Raw genomic sequence first — 14,295 nt, 5'->3', positions numbered from 1 at the left:
GGACAGGATATACCCTTCCTGGGTGCACTTCTAGTGGCTTCCTTCCTCTACCCATACCTTACCTCCTAGTTATATCACCTCCAAATTGTGCCACAAAATTACAAGTTCATTGTCAACTTCCATTGGCCTATGTAGATTATATCTGCTAGTCTTGGGGTCTGAGGACCTGAAAGCATGGTGTGGGCTACAGTCTAATGTTGTAGACAACTTATTTCAGCTTCAGTGTGCTTTTATACATGAAAGAAACAAAGAAAACAATGATCCAAGGAAGGTGTTTGAGTTCAGAGAAGCATGTAAATGAATGTCAGTAAGCACATACTAAATATTAACATAGCATCCACTTCCCAGAACTTTCTAAGGACACACCAATATCAACACAGTTGCCTAGCATGTACTGTAGCTCACATCCCGGAAAGTGTGAAAGCAAGTCATATCTACATTCAGAGTACATGACTAGATTTGGTTCTACAGATGTGTTCTGACATCCAACAAAAATAAGCTTATCTTATAAATCAAATATTATAAATGTGTGTCACAGGACCAGGATCAATCCAGGGAACAAAATGTACCTGCACCTTTTTTCCTGGAGCCTCTCTCACAGTTCTTCGAGGCACCATTCAATGTGGGCCATTCTTTTGACCATGTTCTGACAGCCCAGCATGTAGCTCATGTTTGAAATCACAACTCTCAGGAGGCAGAAGCAGAAGCCATACAAATTGGATAATATTAAAAATCAAAGTATTATTAATCCATTGATGAAGATGGCATCCTACTAATTTAATCACTTAAGCCCAAAGTCCACTAGCTGGCAATGAAGTCTAAGTCTTAGGAGTCTTTGGGTACCGTTGTATATCCAAATCATGGCAAGAGGTAGAGGTAGAAGGGATAATGACACAAAACAATAATCTACTGAACAGAAGGAATATTTGTGTCTTTCCTGGGATTAGATGTAGTTTGGCAGGAACTTGGGTTCAACGTATTTTACACTTCTATCATGATTTGGTGTTTCTGGTTCTTGTAGCTGGTTGTCTTTAACCTTGAGCAGTGAAAATTATTGGATATTATAGTTTGGGGCAAAGCATTTCTCAAATGACCAACATGCATGGATAAATGGAACTGAGAGGAATCTTACCCACAGGAGAAGATACAAAGACAGAGTTGTTACGGTATATTTACCCTTCTCATTTGTAGGCCAGTTCACTAAGCTAGGTTTGTCTTTTTAGTAACTATCAATAATAGATCCTTTTCTTTTCTTTTTTTATTAAAATTTTTTTATTAAAAATTTCCACCTCCTCCCCGCCTCCTTTTTCCCTCCCCTCCCCCCACTCCCCACGTCCCACTCCCTCCCCCTCCATCTCCTGTCCAAAGATCAGTCAGGGTTCCTTGCCCTGTGGGCAGTCCAAGGTCCTCCCCCCTCCATCCAGGTCTAAGAAGGTGAGCATCCAAACAAGCTAGGCTCCCACAAAGCCAGTACATGCAGTAGGATCAAAACTAAGTGCCATTGTCCTTGGCTTCTCAGCAGCCCTTATTGTCCACCATATTCAGAGAGTCCGGTTTTATCCCATGCATTTTCAGTCCCAGTCCAGCTGGCCTTGGTGAGCTCCTCACTCATAATTGGTTTTTAGACATAAATATAGGACATTGAACCTATAATTCGCGATCCTAGAGAAGCTAAATAAGAAGGTGAACCCAAAGAAAAACAAAGTTATCCTCCTGGATATTGGAAGTAGACAAGATTGCTAGGCAATAATAGATTCTTTAGGCAGAAAATAATGCATTTTTTTTGTTCTTTGTTTGTTCGGGTTTTTTTTTGTTGTTGTTGGTGGTGGTGGTGGTGGTGGTGGTGGTGGTGGTGGTGGTGTTATTTTTGAGATAGGGTTTTTCTGTGTAACTAGCCCTGGGTGTTCTGGAACTTGTTTTCAAGTTCACCTGTATCCACTTTCATTGATGGAGTACTGGCTTCAAATAGTAGATAAGAACAGGAGGTACAAGGGGCTCAGCTGCTTTAGAGATGGAAACATTGATTCCAGTCTTGAAATGTCCTTGGTTCTGCCCTGGTCAGAGGACAAAAACAAAAGAAGGGGGTTCTGGTTCCTGCCTTGTTTTTTCTTCTCTTTCTTTTATACTTTCTAATTTTAGCCCCCTTTTCTATAGAATGCCCTAAGTATCTTAATGGAACTCAGATTATAGGGTCTAATCTTGCTGCAGAGAGCTGGACCTTTTTCCTTCCTTCCCTCCTTCCCTCCTTCCCTCCTGCCCCCTTCTTTGAACTCTTACTTAAAGTCCTACAGTCAAATTCCTTTCTATACTTACCCGTTGTCTGTGAAATTCATTCTCTTGGCTTGCCTGACAAAGCACTCCACAGCCACTGGTTTGGAGTGGCAGGACCAGCTTTTAATTTGTGCAGGACCTTAGAACTCAAGACTACAGGCACATGACAAGAAAGAATCTGCCGCTTTCAAGGACCTATTGCCTTTTTCTGTGTCACTAGCACCTAACAGGTCACAATTGATTACTAATCTATTAATATTGAAATTTCTTTCTTCTTTGCTTACATTCTCATTTCCTGTATGTCTCCATTTTCCCTTCCCCTCCTGAATCTCTTTTTCTTTCTTTCTGTATTGGCATTAAGTCCAGGTCTAACTAAGCTATTTACCCAACCCATTGAATTTTAGATTTTGTTTATTCATTATATTGTAGCATTTCATTTCACATCATTAATAAAAAATCTCAGATTGGCCACTTTGTTGCTGTTTAAATGTAAATTCATAAAGTACTGGTAGGCCATGAATGGTATTTTGGTATATAAAAAATTTGTTGCATAGTTATCCTTCAAATCTGTAGTGTAGATCATTTGATCTTACAGGTATTTTAAATATAAAGATCCTAAAGAAATTTTTGAACCCATTACATTATAATTGATATGCTCAGTTTCTGTGTGCTTAATTTTACTTTAATAATTTCTGCAAAATAATGATTTTATTTTAACAATAAATTTACTAACAGTTTTACATAATGTGAATATATTTTTGTGAAATTAAAATATTACCAATAATAATTTTTCTTTTATTTCTGAATTTTCAAGCTTTGGTCCACACATTTAAGTGTATTAATATAGATAAATATATAAACACAGATATATATATATGTACATATTTGAAATATTTTCTAAGTAGTATAATTCTAGCGGTGTATTTTAAAGAAATATCAACACCGTTAATCTCCTTCATACTTTTAAACTGTTGGAATTGTACATTTATAATTGAGCGAGTCTGTATTATCATAACCTCTACTGTTTTCGGTCACAAGCCTGATTGGATGTCTCTGAATGTTTAGTTTTGACAGCAGGAGATTATTTCTTATATCCAACAGCAATAAGACTTAGCATCAAGAGTTTACCCTGTGCAGGAGCTATGTAATTATAAACTCTTTGCCAGAGTTATAGGAGTGTTAGTCATTTCCATAACCTTGCCAGTGCTTGCTATTATTGCATTTAATTTTTGAATTAGGTTTTTTTATGCACATATGTATATGTTTGTGATTGTACATTGTGTAGATGTTCTGATCACTGCAATTTACTTATTAGGTTTTTTTTTTTATATCAGTTTGTTTTTAAGTGTTTGGTCCTGCTGAGAACACGAAGCATCCCATAGTGAACCCTTCTTCACTTGCTATTCTAATGAGTTTGTGTCTTCCTTAATTATCACTGGGAAACAATTTACAAAGAGAAAATTTCTGTTTGTTTATTATAGTCTATACTGGCCATCTTACAAGAACATGAGAGGATAAGAAAACCAATCCATAAATAATGATTTTCATATGTTTAATTAACAATGGAGTAGGTTATAGTTTAGAAAGATGAACATAAGACACTCTCTGGAAAGTGGAATTTAAAGAGTTTTTCATTACATTCTTCCTTATGAAAATGTGCTGTAGTATTGTTTCAGAAACTCAAATTATTATTTAAATTTAATTCTAAGAATTTAAAATGATAATGAACATTATGAACTGGGAAGTGGTACTTATTTACTTCGTAAAGATACATTTCACATCATTCTTATGAATGAAGTTATGTTTGTGTTTTCTTGTATCAAGGCTGCCAAGTATATTCGGGAGGTCCTGAAATATTGTCTTTAAACATCTTTAAAGTGTTGACAATTGGTTATGTTTTGAAGAATATATTTAAAAATCAATGTGTTTCAGAAAGGAAAACTACCGGGAATTCAGAGTAATTTGCTACACGATATATTGGGAGAAAACGTCTTAGTTTGGTAGGAGGAAAGCAGGAATATCACCAAGAGTAAATTTCATAGAACTTTGAAACCCGTGAGTTCCCTTAGTCCATTAATTGCCCATCTTGGCACGATGGAAAGCCTGGGCAGCTTCTTGAGAACATAGAGTAGGGACCTACAAGAACCTCTCACCAAAGTCCAACTTAGAGACTGGCAGAGAAAATTGACGGACACACCTCAGACTTAACCACCCACATGACTAACTTAGGAAAGAAATAATCTTTAGAAGAAAGTATCCTCAAAAAGCCTTCTTGAACACATGATTTGAAAGTCAGGCTTCAGAGAAAAGACTGAGTTATCAGGAAACTTTATAGAGTGCTGCGGATTGAGGATGGGATTTAAAAACTGTTTCTTGACTCAGTAACTCTAACTGACAATGCACAAACAATTGCTAAAGGAGACCAACGAAAAAATATATAAATGCATTTTTCCTTTCCATTTAAAATTATAGTTAAAGTCTGGAGAGACAGCTGCCAATATTGCTAGAGAGCTGGCGGAACAGACCAGAAATCATTTGAATGCTGGGGACATCACCTATTCAGTCCGCGCCATGGACCAGCTGGTTGGTCTCCTGGATGTACAGCTCCGGAATTTGACCCCAGGCGGGAAAGACAGTGCAGCCCGCAGCTTGAACAAGGTGAGAGCCTCAGCTGTGTCTGTCTTTCAGACAGTTTTGAGACGTTCGTGTTGTTTTTTTTTTCTTTCTTCTGGCAAGTTGTATGATTAAAAAAAAAAAAAACACCAATACTTATATTTAATTGACTTTACTATTTTAATTATGACCTTAGTTGACTTTTAATTTAGGGAAATATATGCCAGTCTTTTGTATTTCTAGTTCTACTTTTGGTATTGCTTTCTCAGTTTTTTTATGCTAAATAATAGCAAAATTAGTGTAGATGAAGGCAACTGGTTATTGTTTCCTACAAATTCCTCTCTCAAAATAATTGACAGTGTAAATAGTTTTTAATCAGGAGGTGGAAATTTAGGAAACATTAACAAAAGCATGTTAAAATCCATTCGATTTTTTTCTCATATTTTTTAATAAGATAATTTTACCTACCTAATATTTCTTTTAAAAACTGGTAGGGCAAAAAACTGAATTAAAATATACATTTCATTTTAATTTTTAAATGACTCATATATTTGAATTTTTATCTATCAGATTTTGCATGCAAATTTTAACTTTAAATAAGCAAATTTAAATATGTTTCATTTCAAAAAATATACTTTATGACTTTTTTCATACTTTAATAAACATTTTATGTGCATAAATATCTTGTATAATTGTAAGCACAAAGTATATGCTGCATATTTATAAAATATCAGTTTTATATATATACATGCGTATATATATAACTAAATATTACATGGTAGACTAATATCATTATGTCAGATGGTTAGCGTCAAATGTAGATGCTCACAAATGGAATAGCTGAATTCTGTGCCATGGACTGTTAATATCCTCTTTCCAACCTGGAAAATAAAAACTTTGACAGTGGAAGACTAATGTTCCTGTAAGAAATTCATTTTAAGGGGGCTGGAGAGATGGCTCAGTGGTTAAGAGCATTGCCTGCTCTTCCAAAGGTCCTGAGTTCAATTCCCAGCAACCACATGGTGGCTCACAACCATCTGTAATTAGGTCTGGTGCCCTCTTCTGGCCTGCAGGCATACACACAGACAGAATATTATATACATAATAAATAAATAAATAAATAAATATTAAAAAAAGAAATTCATTTTAAAAATATTTCCCTTTAGACTGGAAAGTTAAAAAGTCATAAACTTTTCTTTTACTAGTTTTAGTTCTCTGTTTTTGGTGGGGTCAGATTGCCACTCATTAAAATGGAGAAGTGTTTTTATATAATAATCATTCAACATTAAAAAGCCAGATTTTTTTTTTCTGGCAAATAGCTCTTGCATCAGTTTCTTTGGTAAGCAAATGTAATTTTCATCTTTATTTATTAAGATATAATGTATTAGGTTTCTTTGTCATGCTGAGTAAGAAGGAGTTATTTTTTTTCTCTTGTGTCCTGAAACAATCACATCCGAGTCTCTGATGGCATATTCGGCAGCTGCGTATATGCTGTGGCATGCTGTGACTTTAATGTATTACCCTAGCTGACTTGATGCTACTAATGAATATGGCTGCCAGCTATTCTTATAATAATGGGCTGGGAGTACTGATTTCTATTAATGTTACATATCCATAACATGACTTCTTATTGCAATACTTTGTATCTTTATTTAAAAGTGGTGTTGATGTCTGAGGCTATCAGGTAAAGCTGGCAATTAATGTCACATTCTAACTGGCTACAGCTAATCAGCTTGCCTAGACTGAATATCAAATAACTACACAATGGGCAAATTTCCATTCCTGGGGCTTTTTAATGCTCTCTTTTGTTTCCCATTTGGCGCTCTCCAATTGTTTATATAATGCACTTTGTCATATGTTAATTTGCATGAAGGGGTAGGGAGATGGGAGGGCAAAGGTTTCTCATGTGCTTGCTGGCTTGCTCTCATTTCCTGTGGTTCCTACTTTCCCCAAAGCAGTTACAGCCCATCAGATTTGCAAAGTCAACTAGGTACAAATCAATTGCACTCCACATTGAAATTCTGGAGAGCTGAGCCCTACATAATTGTGATGTGAATCAGTGATCTGAATGACAGCATTGGTGATTCACTTGCTCTCATTCCTGACTTCATTCTTCAGCAAAGTTTACTGCTCCCTCATTGAAGAAAGCCTGCATTAGGGTTGCTACAGTATTAGCTAGCTACACAAAGAGTGTTAGATTAAGTACTTCCTAAAACTGGATAAACTCTATTTTGCATTTCAAGGCTAATAACCAAGGGAACTGAAAAACCCAGGAGAAAATATGAAACCCCAGAGTCCGATTTATCAAAATTTGGGTCACTCATTTAAACAGCATGAATGAATGGTTATTGATTATTCATTTTAGCATCAGGAGAAAATGTTTGGGGCCTGAATACCACTTCTGTCAACAAAAACAAATTAAATCAAGCTTCTTACCCCACTAGTTTTTAAAATGTTTTCTATTTTGGCCAAGACTGTCAAATCCAATTCTTTAAGAAATAAAAGAAGCAACAAGTCAGGAAATGAATCACATTCTTGTAATCTCCAGTTATCTGACTCATTATAGTCACAGGGAATGGACATGTCTATCTTGCTTGTAGTAGGATTTTGAAGGTGTGAATGAACGCATAATATAAACACACAATCGACCATCTAGGCTGTCATGAAAACCACACATAATCTCTATGTAAAATAATGGGTTCCAAACTTTTTGCATAGTTGACTTACCATCTTATGTCTCCACTAGCGGCTCATAAATGAATAACTAACCAGAAGTGCCCTGGACCATTTCACATGAATGTCTATTGATCTGTACTAATTTCTACTAAATGTGTTCAAAGGTTTCTTTCTGTCAACAGTTTCCACGGTCTTGTTTTTAGGTGGGCTGCTCAGAAAAAGGGTTTGGTTTGTTTTTTTTTTTTTGTCTGCCATATTGCTGCAGCATAGCCTTCGTTTTCTTCTGTAAAAGTAGCAAATCAAAAAGTAAGGTGCTTATGTGGATGTTTTCTTTTATTTTTCTTCTGTCACTAACTTGTTTTTTCTATTCTGTGTTTAATCTGCTGTCTTAATGGATTCAGCTTCAGAAAAGAGAGCGCTCTTGCAGAGCCTATGTCCAGGTACTTTCTGTGTTTTTATAAATGTGTTAAGTTGTTGAATTGTCTCTGTTGGCAATCGCATGTATGGGCGTCTGAGGGAAAACGATAATGTGCCATATTGAACTAAAGGAACTTCAGGGAGGGCATGCAGGGTGGGAATGGAAAGAGAGTATGTGTTAAAAAGAAAGCTGATGGTGCCAAGTTCTGTCAAGCATGAGAAACAGACTAGAGAGAAGGTGCAGCTTGAGGCGCGGAACATTTTCATCTAAGAGCTGAGTTTGATATAACATATAAATCCCTGTTTTTTCACAGAGTCGCTATATAGATTTTATTCATACACTGAATTGTTAGTTCATTCGGAATTATCAGTCAGAGTCATTTAAGACAAGACACAATATGGGGTATTTGAAATAATCTTAGTTCTTTTTCAAAGTGGAACTCAGGATTCCAAAAGGACTATCACCATGTTACTCTCATTGAGATGATATGTAAATATAATTTACTCAAAATGCAAATTAATATTCCTCACAACACTGTTCTTGTGATCTTGGGATTTAGTGTAAAAGAGAACGGTACTCAACAAGCTGAGTGTCTTCCTGGGTTGTGTTCTATCAGGTGTTTTGTGTAGGGAGGCTCCTATCTATCTATCTATCTATCTATCTATCTATCTATCTATCTATCTATCTATCTATCTATCTATCTATTCATCCATCTATCTATCTATTCCAAGACAGTGCTGACTGTCCTGCGGTTTACTTTGTAGACTAGGCTGGCCTCAAACCCACAGAGATCCATCTACCTCCCTCCAGAATGCTGGGATTAAAGGTGTGTGTCACCACACCTGGTTTTTATTTTATGCCTGTCAGCTTCATGTTCTCTGTGTGCAAATCACAGCATTCTATTGATGCAAATACATTTATGTTTAGAGAAAAATGACGTCAGGAGCCAAGTTAGTGTTTGTGAGGATTGGCAGTACCAAATAAAAATTTTAACAGTTTGTCCACTTTTTCATATAATATGGCAACATTGAGTTTGTCTCCTCATACTCTTAATGGCTTTACTTGTTATAAATATTAGATATCTGTCTGTTCACTTGTATTTCTCCAAAGACCTGAATACTCACATCTACTAATTAGATATTGAATTAATAATTAGAAAACTAATTTGCTGAAATCATGTCAAAAGAAACATAGGGGAGATGACTTTAGGGGAGAATCATTCAGGTTTTAAAATACAGAAGAGGTAGACATTTTAATGAATGAGTGTGACATCTGTCTCTTCTTAGTCATTTATTTAATTGGACCACAATTATTTTTTCTTGCCCCATTTTTAAAAATACACAAAATCCATCATTTCCTCAAAAGTGTTAACAAATAAAAAAATTACAATCTCTGCCAAAGGGTTTTAGCATAAATTAGATAATATTGAATAGTTAAACTTCTGTTCCTCTTTCTTTAGTTAGTATCATATTGGAGAAGTACCAAGTGTACTTTGAGGAAATGAGATATTTTCCATGTCTTCTTAGTCACTCAATGATACATTGCAAGTGTTATCCATAGTCCAGTTAATTTTCCGTATACAAATTTAACCTTCATGTTTCCCTCTATAAGGTGGGAAACATTTTTGTTTGTTTGTTTGTCTTACCTATCTCTTGCCTAATGGAAAGGCCCTTTTAACAAAAATTTGACAGCATAGCATAAGATGTAGCAGAGTAATTTGGTAAAGATAAACTCTATGTGGCATGGAAACCTTTGAAAAAGAAAACCCAGAGAGGCAAAGAAACCTCTGCTCTCTGTTTTTCTGCTTAGGCGTGAAGAGGAGCGGGTCAGTTGAGGAGTGTGCTTGGACAGAGGGAGTGTGGATGCAACCTCAGTAAACCGAGGACATAGCATTGCCTGTTCTCTCAGACTTTCGACATTTCTGGGCCTTTGATAGGCAACTGTCTTTCAAATGAAGACATACAATCTGCTTCGGAAAAAAGGTCATGAAATTTTTCTTTCAGTTTTATGACCTATTTCCTTGGCAGAAGATTGGTGGAGAAAGTACAAGTAGCTTTCCACCTCTGGGGATGTCCCGAATGCCATGGTGCCATATTAGAGGGTAGGGTATTCTTGTCTCCAGTTTGATTAATTTCGAGCTTGAATTGCTTTTTAAAGGAAAACATAGAATAGAAATAAATTGTCATCCCGTGTTATAAATTGCATTTTGAGTCTTAAGGTATTAGGATGGGGAAATAACAGCATTGTGTGGGAATCATTTGAAAGAAAAAAAAACTAATTTGACATTGACATTAGGGAGATTATCTTTCTTATTTGCATTACCTTTATGAAATAAGGAATTTCTGTGAATAAGAAAATATTAAGGCTTATTGTCTAAGGTTTTAGTAAAACATCGTTTAGGGGAGCACACTATGATAGGTATGGAAGGACGTCCATCACAGAAAGGTGGGGGGCATAGCATGTTGTAGCCCTGCCAGGATTGTTTTCAGTTGTAATCTATGCTATCCTCTTAATGGTGCTTTCAGGATAATAAGCCTTCCAGTATTTAAATCTCCGAAATGCATGGTCATTCAAACATGAATCTCCAATGGAAAATTAATAGCACAGTTTATTCAACAGCTGGCTCCCTGGTGTTATAATTGACTAGCTGCGAATAAATGTCTCAGGTATTGACTAAATATCTGACTCGACACAATACAAACAGAGGCTACGGGTGATGCAGAAATGCTCTGCTCAATAATACAAGCACTCTTCTGATCATGTCAGTGTAGACTGCAATTCCGTGAAGCTCTGTGGTCAATGGTGCTGGAAAAACACCCGTGACCGACTCGTGAAGAGCAGTTTTATCTTTCCCATTGTTTATAGGCTCAGATCATACATGGGGCCCTCTCTGAGACAGGTGTCTGATGTACTTGAAAGGCTTTTGGCATTCGTTCTGACATGATTGCTTATCATTATGGGTTCCTATAAAATGTGGCCTTTCCTTTCACATCAGACAAGATTCCTCCAGGGATGAGTTTTGCTACCTGAATCCATTTACCTTCCGTTCATCATTTTATGAGCGGGAGTCGATTTTATGAATTTTAAAAATCCATGTTTTATGTTTTTTTTTATATTTTACACCTTTTGTTCTATGACAAAAGTAAAAGCATCTACAAAATCAGACCTACCAGCTATCAGTCATAAATGGCCTATATGTGAACGGTTTATCCTGAGTATATTATTGTTTGAAGTTTGGCTTGGTGATGCAGGCCTGAACCCCTATTGTTTATGGAATTCAGGTTGGAGTATATCCTGAGCCTCTGAGTGACTTCAATACTAGCCTGGGTAGTTTAGTGAGACCTTGTCTCAAAATAACGAGGAAAAATGGTGCGATATAGCTAGTAATAGAACATTGTTTTTATTTATGAAGGGAATTGTAAATTTTATAACAGGGGAGTCCAGACTGCCTTAGAAACATAATAAAACAACTATTAGATTGGAATGTTACCAGAAGGGCCTTAAGATGAGGGGGCTTGAGAGAGGCAAAAGGAGCTGCAAAGACTGGCCAAGGTCACAGAACTAACACCGACAGTGTCAGCCCTGCTCTCTTGATGCGTACCCTGTTTCCTTCCATGGCAAGGTGAAAATAACAATGATTTCTTATTATGAATAAGAATGTTTGGGCTGGAGAGATGGCTCAGAGGTTAAGAACAAGGGACCTGGGTTTGATCCCCAGCGTGTACATGGCAGTTCACAGCTGGCTGTAGTTACAGTATGAGAGGACCCAATGCCCTCTTCTGAGCTATTCAGTGAATGAATGTATTCCACAGACATACGTGCAGGCAAAACACCATAATAGAAAATAAAGTAAAGAATAAGAACCTTTACTGTGTCAGCTATGTGGATACTGTGCAGAACACTGTGTGTTCTCTGTTATCTATGTTTTACCCCAAAGACGGTCTCCCTGTGTAAAACAGGATGGTATTCACCCGAGATCCTCCTGTCTCACGTTCATGCATCCTAAGATCACAGGCATGAGAGAAATTTTCTTACATTCTTACTTAATATTTATAAGAATTTTGTGTTACAATCCTTATAATTCATTGTGTGCAAAGTGAAAATGAGACCCACAAAGTGTTACTTGATCTCCAAAAGATCATGGAGATCAGTGACTGAAGGGATGTGGAAATGCGAAGCTGATTTAAAGCTTGCGTGCAATTGACTCCAAGTATACTGCAGCCTCTTACTTGGCATATTACTGTGTGGTAGGAGGCAGGATCTGACATTTGGTTTATATTCATTGGTGTGTGTGTGTGTGTGTGTGTGTGTGTGTGTATTATATTCCAGAGATAGAACAGAGTAAAACAATCCCCTTTCTTTTTCTCCCACATGTACAAGAACCCACACCACGTACACGTGTCCCGTGGCTGTGTCATTATTACTTTGTACTATTATATTAAGTTCGTACACAGACAGAATTTGATTTTGAGGTTTGTTCATTTTCAAAGAGGACCTTAATATAAAAATGGAATTTTAAGAAAAGAAAGAGCGGTTAAAGGAACTGTCAGAATGATGCTCCACATTGTGTTTCTGTCAGTCTTTCCAGTGTGTGTGAACTTCAGACTTCATGACTCTGATCATGGATACCTTAGCATTTGGTAATGTGATCCATGAACCAGAAAAAGACCATATGCTTCCACAGAGATTAGTGTGATTTTTAACAAGAATTTGGAAATACAGTATAAATAAATAAATATAAACAAATAGCTCAAGAACAAGTGCCAGACAGGCGGTGGTGGCACATGCCTTTAATCTCAGCACTTGGGAGGCAGAGCCAAGTGAATCTCTGTGAGTTCAAGGCCAGCCTAGTATACAACAGCTAGTTCCAGAACAGGCTCCAAATCTAGAGAGAAACTCTGTCTTGAAAAACCAAAAAAGAAAAAGAAAAGAAAAGAACAAGTGTCTTCATGTGTCATGAATGTACACAAGATTTTGTTTACATTTTCAACTTTAAATCACCACCCTTCAATTAATAATGTTTGCTAACATTGTTCTCTTCTTCAGAAGGAACTAGTATGTATTACAGCTGTTTTTGTCATTTCATTTTTCTGCTTTAAAGGAAGAACATTTTCTTAGTTAATAAATATGCTTTGTTCTCTTTTCATTGCTGTTCTTCTTGTCTCAGAGGTAGTACGTTCTCCTTCATGTAGCCATGCTTTGCTTATAGAGCAAGAAAAGTGTACTTCATAGAGACTTCAGTCACTATCAAGACCCAGTGTTCCACTGAAGGTTGCCAAGTAATGAGACGATGTTCTTCAGCCTGAGTAGTAAGGACTGGATGGTGTGGGCATCCAGGAATAGACAGTCACTTTGATGAGCGTATTTGTGCTGGATGCTGAGGTCATCATTCAAATTTTTAATACTTTAAAACATTGAAAAACAAAACTTGGTGAAAAAGTGAAGTGCCACGGAAAGAAGACTTGAAATAACAGAAAGTTTTTGAGAGGTCCAGCAGCTAGAAGGATTATGTCACCATTTATTGAAATGTTCTATTTGTGATTAGTACAAGTAGAGGACCTGCCGTGAGGTATGTTAAGTTTTGAGTTTAATAGATATGGAATACACATGACATAAGCTTGGAATTTAGTTTAATGAGATTATCATTTCCTACTGTTAACTAATAATATTTCAAGTCACTGCACTAGGTAAAATCAAGAGTGATTTTCTTCTAAAGACCAAAGCCTGGATTTTGGCAGTCCTAAATGGTATGCCTGGGTAGCCATCCTCAACATGCCAGCTAAGGAGACAATTTTTAGTGAAAAGCAGAGATGGATTCATTTATGGTGGTCACATCTGAATGAGGAACAAATCAAGGCATCCGGTGACCATCAAATCCACTTGTTTCAGCTTGAGTTTTAAGATTAAATAAAGTATAAGAAACGTGGATAACTAAGTGGTTCCTGTCAGCTTCTGTCCCCATGCATCTCTGACCCATAATCACTTGTGTTTCCTGCAAGGCTCTCTAATAAATTCTCAGAATTCTTTCTCTAATGGTTCACACCTGGGCTTCTACTTTTCCTCACCTCACCTGGATTCTCGAGGAAATTTTCATTTCTTAGGGTCTTCAATAGCCTGAGAGCACAAGTATTTCTCTTTAGAATAGCTTCTCCCTTGAAAGATTAATTACATAATTACAGAAAGACAAGAAAAGAGTCTGGCCCTAAGTCCCAGCTTCCTATTCTATACGAAGTCAAAGAGTGGGAGACACTCTGGCAACAACTTAAAGAGCAACCTTCAGGGCAGGAGAACAACTAAAACAGGAGAGTCTTCCATCT

General features: G+C 36.7%; 1 protein-coding gene across 27 annotated transcripts in view; it reads left to right on the top strand.

Moving 5' to 3' along the window:
* Nucleotides 1-14,295, top strand: part of Adgrl3 (adhesion G protein-coupled receptor L3) — a 734,954-nt gene that overhangs the window by 571,274 nt on the left and 149,385 nt on the right. For 23 of the 27 annotated variants that reach the window (XM_075942857.1, XM_075942861.1, XM_075942854.1 and 20 more), the window contains 2 exons: nt 4,744-4,929; nt 7,962-8,000. In XM_075942857.1, the coding sequence (XP_075798972.1) occupies nt 4,744-4,929; nt 7,962-8,000 (225 nt within the window). The remainder of the gene's footprint in view (nt 1-4,743; nt 4,930-7,961; nt 8,001-14,295) is intronic. The other 4 variants (XM_075942842.1, XM_075942847.1, XM_075942852.1 and 1 more) reach the window with 1 other exon arrangement.

The sequence above is a fragment of the Microtus pennsylvanicus genome, chromosome 12 (genome assembly GCF_037038515.1).
Source record: "Microtus pennsylvanicus isolate mMicPen1 chromosome 12, mMicPen1.hap1, whole genome shotgun sequence".
Classification (NCBI taxonomy): Eukaryota; Metazoa; Chordata; class Mammalia; order Rodentia; family Cricetidae; genus Microtus; species Microtus pennsylvanicus.
The sequence above is the reverse complement of the archived record's forward strand: the minus strand, read 5'-3'. Positions and strand labels throughout refer to the sequence as shown.